This window comes from Diabrotica virgifera, chromosome 2 (assembly GCF_917563875.1).
Source record: "Diabrotica virgifera virgifera chromosome 2, PGI_DIABVI_V3a".
NCBI classification, from domain to species: domain Eukaryota; kingdom Metazoa; phylum Arthropoda; class Insecta; order Coleoptera; family Chrysomelidae; genus Diabrotica; species Diabrotica virgifera.
In genome coordinates, this window is record NC_065444.1 from 11,828,168 (window position 1) to 11,841,126 (window position 12,959).

A 12,959-nucleotide genomic window follows, 5' to 3' on the forward strand; every position below is an offset into this window, starting at 1 on the left:
GGCCAGAGATCGAGAGGTCGCGAGTTCGAATCCAGTGCAATCCTATACTTTTTTTATTTTTTTGAAAGCGGTAAGCACAAAATTAGTTTGGTGTTTAAAAAAAATTAAAACAAACTGTTTAAAGTATATTTATTTTTAAGAAATCATATAATAGAAGTATAACTTCTTACGTGCGTACAAAGTACACACACATTCTTTTTTTTTACAAACTGATGATTTACTTATTGCTTTAAAACCAGTTGAGATGTGCAACTCAAATTTGGTGGGTTTTAAGATGTATTTATTGCACATTTTTTGACATACAATTAAGAATTTAATATTCACCAGTGGCGCGCAAACGGGTATTATGACCGATAATATTACCCGTACGCACGACAATGGTGAATATAAAATTCTTAATTGTATGTCAAAAAATGTGCAATAACTACGTTTTACAACCCACCGAATTTGATCTGCATATCTCAACTGGTTTTAAAGCAATAAATAAATCGTCAGTTTGTAAAAAAAACTGAACATCCCGTATCTCGGAAACGAAGCGTGTGCGGACATATGATTGTAAAGCAAATTGTCATTATTTTCTCATGTAAAATTACCCCTTAAAGTTTGTCGCACTTATTTAGAAACACCCTGTACTGATGACGAACATAGCCAGTTGTTATAGTATATTAAGTATGGAGAACGGTAAGGGTTTCATACCGATCGAAGACAATTGTTTGAAGGAGGAGCGGAGCGACGACTCCAATTATTGTCCGAGATCGGTTACCCTTAACGTTCGACATGCTTATAACGTTTTTTGCACGATTGATACCATTATAAATTATAATATTAAACATTTTCGTCATATTGACTAGTTTCATTCATTTTATCAAGATAGATACTTTGGTTGTTAGGTAGTAACTAGGGTGCATAACAACAATGGAGAATTGAGTTTTTATTTAGTTGTCAATAATTTTAAGTACAATTTTGATTATTATAAATTAAAATATGAGCGAAAGTGAATTTGAAGAAATTGAACGGGCTTGGGAAGAAGGGTGTTCCGCAATTATTCCCGAAAAATCCAAAATCCGTTATCAAAATACCTACCAAAGTTTTAAAAAATGGTGCGAAGGCAAGAATTTAAGAATCGAAGAAAAGAATCTATTGGCATATTTCGTTCAAAGACATATGCAGTTGAAAGCTCCTGGAAGCCTCTGGGCAGAATATTCAATGATTAAATCCACCGTTTTTCTTTATGATGGCATTGATATTTCCAAGTTTTCAACTTTGATCGCGTATTTGAAGAGAAAAAATGGTGTGCAATACTAGTAATACTACTAATGTATGCGATTCTGCAGGAGTTTCTGTTAGAAGTGAAACCACAGCCCAAACAAGTGGGATTTCATTAAATAATTTAACAAATTGTACCATAAGTTTCAATATTAATAAATAATTCGTTAGTTTTCTTTATTCTTTCAAAAAATAAATTAAAATTAAGAGATTTTTTAACTCGACGGTAAGTGAATTACTTACCGTCGAGTTGGAGTACTTACCGTCGAGTTGGATTACTTACCGTCACGGTAAACAGTCAAAAATGATCAATTGTGCAAAAAAGTATATTATTACATCGATATTGTCAATGGATAAGGCTATAACGTGGTAAAAAATCACTTAAATCGGACAACAGGTTTAGGAAATTCAAAACATCAAAAATGACCAAATTTTTAGTGGATCGATTTTTTTGCACCGCAGTGTATATAGGAAAAGTCAGACAATAAAGGTTGCACGTAATTTTCCCCTTGTTGCCATATTTTAAATTTGAAAAAATATATGGGAAAAAATGAGATTTTCTTGACATATAGTACATTCTTTCACGGTTTTTGCTGTAAATTTTAAAGAACCACTTGGATTGACATGAAATTTGGCATACGCATAGCTAACATGTCAAAGAAAAAAAGTGATATGGTGCCGATGCGTGCTTTTGCCCTGGGGGTGAGTTTCACCCCATCTCGGGGGTGAAAAAATATATGTTCAAGTTAAGTCCCGAAATGGATAAACTGGCTAATTTTAAGCAACTTTTGTTCTATAGAGTTTTTTCACCAAATCAATACTTTTCGAGTTATTTGCAAGTGAATATGTTCATTTTTCAACAAAATAATCACGTTTTTAGACGGTTTTTCGCAAATAACTCAAAACGTAAGCATTTTATCGAAAAAAATATTCTTAGCAAAACTATAACCTATAAAAAAGTAAAAAAAAAACGGTGTATATATTAAGTCTCTATACCTAGCAGAAGCACAGTTATAGCTAATGAAAAATAGGTTAATATTGGAAAAATTCCAAATAGAATAATTCAATGTGAAATATCCAAATAATGAAACATTCTTGGGGAAAACACATTACAAATTTTTTTAAAGTGTTTTAAAAAAAGATTTATTTCTGTTTTTATAAAAAAAAATTCTAGCATCAAATGTAAGCAAGTTACGCTCAAAATAAGGTTAGTCCCTTTTGTTTTGACAAAAAAAATCAGGAAGATCACCCCCCAATTAGCAACTTACATGAAATTAATCGTTACCGCTTCACAAGTTACTTTACTTATGTTGTGTTTATATAATCAGTAAGTTCCATCGAATCAAAGTGCTTATTTTTGAAAATATTTGGTTTTAAAGTAAAATTTTTAAAAATTTCAGTTTTGAAAAAAATGTTTTTTTATTTTTAGTTTTGAAAAAACTTAAAAATTGTTAGAGATACCAAAAATCTTAAACAATAAAGAAAGTCGCCTTTACTTTTCTGAATATTTTGTATTTTTTTTTGTTTTTCTATAAGACAAAAAATGGTTAAGATTAGGTGTTTCTAAATTTGCATACACTCGTGATAAGTGACTTCATAAATGCTCCTCTTTTGTTTGCTCTTAAATTTGTTTGCCATCAAGTTTGTAAGAGTGGGTTATGATGTCATTAAATATATGACGTGCACCTCTAATTGCTTGAATTGTCCTGTATATACAGGTATACTTACATGTTGGCAAGGGGGACAAAACCAATCACCTTCGGGAATGCTTAACAGAGGTGGGCGAAGACATGAACAGTGCCAACCGTTATCACATTTATCACAGAGCAACACCATTTCCGGATGATCAGATTTGCCGCACTTCTGGCATGGAAAGTCCTCTTCTTTCTCCCCTTCATCAGAATCGACTAAAACAAATATGAGATCAAAACTTATAAATATGTCTACGAATAGCTAAGAGGAGTATAATTATTGTCACCCTATTTACTATTGTGACCTACCGTACTTATATAGTCGGCTTACTGTGAGAAATGCCTAAGTCAAAAATATTTAATTTTACACTTTTGATGGCCCCCTGTTAGCATTATCCAAAAGTTATGTACGGCTGTTTTCTTCTAATATAGTTTGCTTGATTTTGCTACAATTGTGAAAATGATATCTGCATAAGTCCTTTAATTTTTGACAACCATATGAAATCTGCACAAGTCCGCCCTTAGTAGTTGCCAAAGAGTTCAAAAGTTTTGCTGCTTTTTAAGGTTTATAAAATAAAAAGTGGTTTTGATTGCAAACGACTGAGCGCATGTTAAACTGAGAACATATTGTTTGATGATTAAATAAATAGATTACTAAAAATGTAAATATAAATTGTTTAGGGAGTTATGCAATTTTCATAGTATATCTTGTTTTATAGTCAGTGGAGTCATGCACATTTGGTTTTTGTCTTGTAAAATCATTTGTCATTTTCTGTAAAATCAGGCATTTTGGACTTACGCATTTTTCACAGGAAGTCGACGATATGAACTACAAAAACAGACAAAAAGATAACATTTGAATTGAGAAATATATGGTAAAACTTTGATATTGGCAATAATGACATTTTGAATTTATTAGAAGATGACGATCTTAGTTATTTAACAATTATTATTATTTATAGAGCAAAAAACGATGTTAAAGGATGCATTATCTCTTTAGTTCCATCTCCCCATGTGGAATATTGGGTAGTGATGTAAGAAGAGAATATTCCCAAGAGAATATTCTCGGTCAGAAAATTCTCGGCGAGAATTTTCTATTACCGGCTTAGTGCTGAACGGGCTGGTAAGGTAACTTTTATTGCTCACAATTTAAAATTGGTAGACGTAGACCAATTCATGACTAAGCTGGCAACTCGTGAAAAACAAAAACCCACAACTTCTCATCAGTACATTGAAATGCAGAATTTAGATGACCAGGATGAGCTAATGATAAAAATTTATTCTGAACCTGAGACCTCAGCTTTTTTCAGATTAGATCACCACATCCGTTATTTGCTGTTAAGAAGAGAATCTCATTTTTTTATGAAATAAATTTTGTGTTTTCTGTTGTTTTTGTATTTTTTTATATATAAAGAACATTTTTTGTATATAATTTTTTGATTTTCAATATCCTATTGTCCCATTTCATCTTTAACAATATCCCTAAGCGCGTCATAGGGTTATTCTCAGAAAATTTTCTGATTTTTCATTCACGTGAATTTTCCAACACTAGTATTGGGTCCTTATATGTTTCTTGACCAAGAATGTAGGATTGCTTACTCTCCTGGCCGGTTTATCCTCTGGATAAACTGTGTACTAGTTCCTTCCATTATATTCTATTTCTTGCTCTCTTTTTGACTTCTCTCCATCTTAGTCCAATTTTTTCGAGTTTTCTCATTGTACTTCTTTCCGTTTCCGTTGTAGTTGTCTTCCTTTCTTTCTTTTCACCTCTGAGTGGTATTCAAGTAGGTACATCTCTAGCTATGTTACTTTCATCTTTCCTAAAAGTATGGCCAATCCATTACTATTTTTTTTCCTTGACTGTAGTGGATATATTAGTTTCTTTAGTGCCATAACTGTTTTCTTAGGTTTGTATTAGTTATTCTGTTGGGCCAGTATACTTTCAGGATTTTTAAAAGTTTTAATGTGTTTCCAATTTCTTTCTTTGTAATTTCTCCAATATTCAATTCTAGCTCTGGTAATTCTACTTCGCCTTTAATGACTTGTATTATTTCATGTTTACCATATATTTTTAAGTATTCATTCCATCTTTGTCTTATTTCTTTCTCATTTTTTATTCTGTTTCCTTGTTTATAATTTACTTGTATATTTCTGTCTTTTCCTGTTAGGTTTCGTGTGATTATATTTGTAGCTCGACTTCTTGCTCTGCTTTCTCTGATATATTTAGCATCTCCTTTATATAGTTTCTTTTATCTTTTCTGCCTTGTTTTTTTACTTGTGCTTTTGCCTTGTATTTCCTTTCAAGTGCCCTTTCTTCTTCCGATCCTGTGTTTTGTAGAATTTCACTTTGATTTTTTTTCCTTTCTTCTATCAGTTGTATCTTTAGCTCCATTTGTTATTATTTTTTCTTTCCAATCCAATTGTTTCTGTTGCTGTATTTATTACTTCTATTACTTCTTTAAAATGCTTCTATATTTCTTCAACTGACTCTCCATTTTTTTATACAGTTCGGTTAATTGCCAGTTTCTCAGAAAAATGCATCATAATACGTCAAAAAAATGAAAAATTTCTTTTTTTTTTGCACAAAACTGAATTAATAAGGACAACAAGCAAAGAAAAACTGGAATCTTCAACCAAACGGCAGCTTCCAGAAATCACGTACATTTTTGAATAAAAAAGAAAACAAATATCATTCCTACTTACCTTCTACTTTTTTCCTGGCAGTTCTAGCCCTCTTAGGTGGTTGGTATCCATCAGCGGTTTCCAGGTCACTTTCTGGTGAAAACTCGTGATCAGATTTAAAAACTAGAGGAGGCTCGTATTCTTCAATAATCTCTTCTTCCTCTTCGATTTCTTCATGCTCCTCCTCGCTAGACTCGCTGCTAGACTTCCACGGTCGATGTTCATCGAAGTTATGAGCTTTCTTGTATTTTCTTTGTCTTTTCTTCTTGGTCGATTCTTTGATGGGTTCGGGTTCAGGTTCGGGAATGACTTCTTTAACCTTGTCTCGATTATTTTTCTTCTTTTTGCTTTCTACTATAATAACGTCCGGTAACTTCTATAAGATAAAAAAAATGACAAAAAAATTACTAGATCATTTGAATAGCGACCAAATCTTGTAATTATAATCTATTTATCTATCTACTCATCATCCATGCTTCAATGCGAGTAACTGAAGCTTATATTGATACTTAAGGAAAGTCAAAGAAGATAGTGCGGAAACTGACCGAAGATGGGGAAAAATCAACATGCTTTAGTGTCAGTTGGAAAAGAAACCCTCAAAGCATTTGGAGAAAAAACAAAACCTTGGATGACAGTAGAAATTCTTGAACTTATGGAAGAACGAAGAAAACATAAAGCAAAAGACCCGAATTAATACAAAGAAATGCAGAGAAACATCAGAAAGAAAATTCGAGAGGCAAAAGAGAGGTGGCTCTCCGACAGATGCAAAGAAATAGAAGATCTGGATAAAAGTATGATAGCTTTAATTTACACAAAAAAATCAGAGAAATGACAGGTTCTAGAAAAAGCATAAGAACAAATATCCAAAAAAATGCTAAAGGGGATATTATTACCGATGTGAAGGAGAGATTGTGTCACTGGACCAATTACATCCAACAACTATTTAATGATGAAAGAGAAGAACTGTCATTAGAAATCACAGAGGATACCGGGCCACCAATATTAAGTGAAGAAGTCATCTATGCCATTAAAAACACAAAAGAGTGTAAAGCTACTGGACCAGATGATGTGCCCATCGAATTATTAAAACTTATTGATGAAGATGTTATTGATGTCATGGTCGAACTCTTTAATCTAATATATCAGACTGCGACAATCCCCAGAAAATGGCTGCAATCGACCTTTGTAGCAATTCCCAAAAAGTCAAGTGCAACAACCTGCTCAGATCATAGAACAATATCTTTAATGAGTCACACGCTTAAAACATTAGAGAGATATCGCAAAGGCTAAAGTTAATACCGTGTCAAGACGTAATTAAGGGATAACGGTCTATTTCAACACAGGCATCAAGAGAGTTATCGCAAATGTTCTGGGGCGGGGTTTAACGTTATTATGACAACCAACGTTTGGGATTAAATATAACCTAGAAATTAATGTTGAGGAATACTATAAATGTTTTATTATTGAAAAATGAATTCGGATACTGAGCAGGTTAACATGCATTTTAATTTTAATGATTTAACCAACAATAAATATAAATAATCAGTATAAAAATAATGTAAAATATCTGAATAATTAATATTCTAACCACAAAAAGTAGTCTATTTTTTTTTGAAAAATGGCTTTGGCAGGCCATGGTCTGTCCAATTAGCCAGACTTGTTTGTGATTGATTTCAGATTCATATAGTCTTAAATTTCTTATTTCATACCATAAGTACATACAACAATAGTATTTTTAGATACATAGGTACATTGTGTTGCTTTTTTTATTTTATTTTTTTAATTATTTTACTGGTTTTTTAATATAAATTTTAATTTATGCTAAACACTTTTTTCTTTCTTTTTTTTATTTTCCTTTTCTTTTTTATTTTTGTTTCATTTTTTTTATTTTTAATTTTTTTTGTTATTATTTTACTACTGTAAGTAGTCTATTGTAGACAAAATAAGAACACACATTTTTCTCAACACAGGAAACAAGGTGATGCACAGTTTTTGCTTTATAAAATTTGTATTCTATAAATTATTTTTATAGCGTTAACGTTATCCGGTATTAGCGTAACATTCACTCTGCGCTTGCGTACATGTCAAAATAGCAAAAATGGCTTTGCGATATCTCTCTATTTTTGAAAATATCATACAGCAGAATTGTTAAAATTCTTGAATATGAAATTAGTGACACACAATTTGGCTTTAGAAATGGTATGAGCACAAGAAGATGCTTTGTTCGGCTTGAATGTGCTGGCCCAGAGATGCATGGACATGAATCAGGATATGTACTTGTGTTTTGTAGCAAAAATATTGACACGTCGTGATATGAAAATTATTTCTAATATATATTGGAATCAAACTGCCAAGGTAAGTAATACAGTAATAATATCGGATAAAAACAGTGACTGATTTACAGAACGTAATGCAACGCCTTAATGAACGCTGTCATGAGTATGGACTGAAGATAAAATTTAAAGAAAACTAAATGCATGATCATGACTAAATCAGCACACGCAAACATCCAATTGACTATTGACGATACTGTAATTGAGAGTGTGGATAACATCAAATGTAGACCAAACCAAAGAAATTAAGACACGTATTGAAATAGCATGTGCATCATTCATTAAACTTAAAAAGTTTCTTTATTGTCAGGATATAAGGTTAGAACTACGCTTAAGGATGCTTCGGTGTTACGTGTTCTCTACTCTTCTTTATGGCTTGGAAGCGTGGACATTAAAACAAGTACATCTGAATAAGTTGGCGGCCTTTGAATTTTGGTGTTACAGAAGAATCCTACGAATATCATGGATTCAAAGAATGTCAAACGTGGAAGTAACTAGAAGGATAGGAAATAAACCAGAAATAATATTAACTATCAAAAGACGAAAACTTGAGTACTTGTGACATGTGATGAGAGGGCAACAATACTAATTATTACAACTTATTATGCAAGGCAAAATCCGAGGAAAACGAAATGTGGGAAGACGAAGAACATCCTGGCTTAAGAACTTAACGGAATGGTTCGAATGCTGGTTTAGAGCGGCAGTCAACAGGGTCCGCATTGCCATGATGATATCCAACCTTCGATAGAAGATAGAACTTAAAGAAGAAGAAGATATTGATACTCACCTTGTCCCCTTTTTTCTTGCTTGGGGATTTATCCTCTTTGGCCTTCGGTTCTGGTTTCTTGGGCTCTACTTGTTCTTTAATTTTTATCTGAGCTAATCTTCTAGATTGCCTTACATTCGATGACAGATTCAGGCTCTCGCTAGATATATCAAGACCCGCCAATACTCGCTCTGAAAAATTAAAAAAATATTAAAGAATTGAGAAATCCCAGATCTGTAAATCTGAAACCTTTCATGGAACCAATTTCTGGTTACATCATTTATCTCTACCTTTTACAATTTCTAAGGCAAGGAGACGACGAATAAAGAAGACAAAAGGTACTCTACAATATGCAGTCACACTCCGTCTACTCGTCTAAAAAAAATTCCAACGAAAGTTGGTTCCGTGTACTCACAACCTCAGCAACTAAGAAAATGAAAGACAGCTTTTGTTTCATTTCGGTTCAGAGATAATTAATCATCCCCTTACGTACGTTTCGGTCTCCCCCGACCTCATCAGAGGGGCTACATGATCAACTCCGAATCAAAACAAAACCTAACTGTCTATTTAAGCCGAATTATAAAAATAATTCGTGCATCGGACGCTGTAGGGACATCTATTTAAAAAAATGAGAAGTCTCAGGACTGGGACCATGTAAATGGAACCAATTTCTGGTTAGATTAGGTCTATCTTTTACAATTTATAAGGCAAAGAGACAAAAGGGACGATAATTGTAAGAGGAAGAGATAAAGGTTGTAACCAGAAATTGCTTCCACAAGATTTCAGATTTACGGATCTGGAACTTCTCATTTCATTATATAGATGTCGCTACAGCATGCGATACATGAATTGTTTTAAAACCTTTTTATATACTTGGCTTGGTTGGTGTCACGGACTCCGCAAATTTTGTAATCCATTTTAAAAATAGTTCTAGGCTACCTAGACACCTGAAATTTTCAGGATAGCTTAGAACTAGCTAGCAATGCAATATTTAACTGCTATTATACAGGGTGATTAATTAGTGGGGTGAAGCTCCGTAGATCCGTTATAGTAATGTATAGCGATAAAACTTAATAACAAAAATTGTAGCGAACTTTGAGCTTCACATTACAAAATTAGTTAGAATGTTACAGGGTGTTCGATAACATAGTGGCAAACCAAACTTATGTTTTTTTAAATAGAACACCCTGTATTTTATTTTACATTCGAAATCTTCGTAACTTTTCGACTACAAAAATATAAAGGTTTGTTATGTTATACGTGGTATTTACAAAGTTATAACCAATTTTATATGAAAATCGTAACAAGTTTAACTACCTGTATAAATAGAAGCAAGCACAAGGTCAATGGTTTATTGACGTTATATTTTTTTATTTATTGTCAAAATTTTCGTAAATGGTTGTTTTGTTAATTTTCTTTATATTGAATACAGGGTGAGTCAAAACGCAAGTACATTATTTTCTCAGTAATTTTAAATAGAACATCCCGTATTTTATATCATTATCGAAAAGTACCATTACCATAATATAATTTTTGTTTAACATTCCCTATGTGTAAATTTATTAGTTTTCGAGATATTTTCATTTTTCAGAGCAAAATTATTAATAATTACGGGTCTAAATCTTTCCAAATTTTAAGTAAGCCATGACTGAATAATTGTCTAAGGGCCGGTTGTTCGAACGCTAATCAACAATGATCATTATCAAATATTTAATTACTGCCACCAACTGTCAATGTCAACTTTGATTGGGTTGCTGAAATCATAATTATTATTGATTACAATTATGAAATTACTTAATCAATTATGTTAATAATTGTTATATTAATTGATTAACTAATCTCATAATTATAATCAATTATGTTTTCAGCAACCCAATAAAAGTTGACATTGACAGTTGGTGACAGTAATTAAATATTTCGAACGCTAATCAACATTGATCACTATCAAATACTTAATTAATGTCACAACTGTCAATGTCAACTTTGGTTGGGTTGCCGAAAACATAATTATTAATGACAATTATGAAATTAGTTAATCAATTATGTTAATAATTGTTATGTTAATTGACTAACTAATCTCATAATTATAATTAACATGGTTTTCAGCAACCCAACCAAAGTTGACATTGACAGTTGTGACAGTAATTAAATATTTGATAGTGATCAATGTTGATTAGCGTTCGAACAACCGGCCCTAAAACTTACAATTTACGATTACTGATTATCAATCTGTAATCAAAGTTGGCTACAATTTTTGTTATTAACTTTTATTACTGTCTATTACTTATAACGGATATATGTACAAAGCTTTACCACACTGACCAATCACACTGTATGGATAAATCGATTTTTTTTTTTAATTTCAAACTATTTTAAAGATGTGACTAATGCAATGATATTTAGTAAAGAACGTTAATAAATCGATATCTACAAATTAATGGTGCCTTAGTGGCATTAGACTGCAGATCGAGAGGTCCCCAGTTGGAACCCGGCTGTTGGGTATCTTTTTTTAATTGTTTTAATAAATAATTAAAAGTTTATATACTTAAAATTATAAATACAATTTTAAACAACCGTGGTAGTATAAAAAATACTATTTTATACTAGTGTAATGTTTGGAATCATAATTATAAATAACAGTTAATACAACTACTAAAAATTCATATTTTATAAGTTAATTATTCTTTCCAAACATGTTGTGTCCTATATGTACAATAACAAAACCGTGATATTATAAAAAGTACTGTTTTATTAGAGTGCAATTTTTGGAATTTTAAGCATTTTATCGTTAAATCGTTTATCGTTAAGTTATTTTATATTCTTTCCTATAAATACTAAAAAGGTTTTATTGTGATCATGTAGTCCCTCTGATGAGGACTGGGGAGACTGAAAAGCATGTGAGGGGATGATTGATCATACCTGAACCGAAATGAAACATAAATTGTTTTTCATTAACGAAATTGTTGGCCATTTTTTTTCTTTTTCTTTTATGGCCTTTCGGAACTGCGCCCATTTAGCCAGCAACACTTCTTAAAATCAACGCCTGACCATACACCAAGACCATCACGAATCCAATCGAACAATCAAGGGTAGGGAAGGGAAAAAAAAACTTTTCGCACCCAGGTCGTTCAGGGTGACTAACCACAGACTAAGTAGGGATACAGGGTATTATTAATTTACACGACTAATTTTATAATCTAAATTTCAATTTACACAACTTAACAATCTAGAAGAATCCTAAAGATTGACGGTTTGTTCAAAGCTAGTAAGTTCATCATCAGGTTATATGGGGGATAAACGTTTTCTTGCAATAGCTGCATATTCAATAGATTTCTTTGTGTCACATATTTGTCACATGCAAAAAATATATGATCCAAGTCACTTATTGTATTGCAATTTTCGCACAAATCCGACTGTATTACATTGATTTTATATAGATGTGCGGGATAACAGGTATGGCCAAATTTTAGTCGAGAGATAGTAACAATATCGTGTCTTGAAAAATCTAAATTTTTATGCCAATAATCTGTCGGGATTTTCGGATGTAAAAGAGTTACCTTGTCGGACAATGTATACAGTATTGATTTCATTGAAGTTTCCATTTATCATGTAGTCTGGTTTTACTTATGGTTATACATTCTTGAAGTCCAATATCATTCAATGTTTCCTCGCCACTGAAAATGCTGTCTTTTGTCAACTGATCTACTTTTTCATTATTTTCAAGACCAATATGAGCTTTTATCCATATGAATACTATATTACACTGCATAGTTGTTAGATTAGATAATAGTATTTTTAATTCTTTTATGTAGGGATTTATGTTAACAGAATTTTCGTCTAGTTGCCTAGAGAAATTTTTTAAAACTGATAATGAGTCGGATAATATGTTTATTTGTTTGAGATTTTTATTTTCGGCGTATTGGCATGCTTTTATGATAGCTATGGTTTCTGCTGAAAATATTGATGTATTGGAATTAAGTTTAAATTTTTTTTAACAATTAGTGATGGTATATAAATGGCACAGCCGACACCATCACTTTGTTTTGAAGCATCGGTATATATTTTGTAGGTGATTAGGGTATTTTGCAGTATAATCATTAAGGGTAGTTTTGCTAAATATGTGAAGTTCAGAATATGAGGGAATTAGAATTATTGATGTTTCTAAAGCCTGAAAGAAATCATGATTGTTGGCCTTATGATTCGAAATTAACATGAGTAAAC

The 12,959-nt window shown here is 31.9% G+C and overlaps 1 protein-coding gene across 3 annotated transcripts in view; it reads right to left on the reverse strand.

Moving 5' to 3' along the window:
* LOC114333352 (remodeling and spacing factor 1) overlaps positions 1-12,959 on the reverse strand; it is a 97,043-nt gene that overhangs the window by 55,922 nt on the left and 28,162 nt on the right. For all 3 annotated transcript variants that reach the window (XM_050643378.1, XM_050643377.1, XM_050643379.1), the window contains exons 7-9: positions 8,760-8,929; positions 5,661-6,015; positions 2,995-3,173 (exon numbers count right to left, since the gene is read on the reverse strand). In XM_050643378.1, coding sequence (XP_050499335.1) covers positions 2,995-3,173; positions 5,661-6,015; positions 8,760-8,929 — 704 coding nt within the window. The remainder of the gene's footprint in view (positions 1-2,994; positions 3,174-5,660; positions 6,016-8,759; positions 8,930-12,959) is intronic.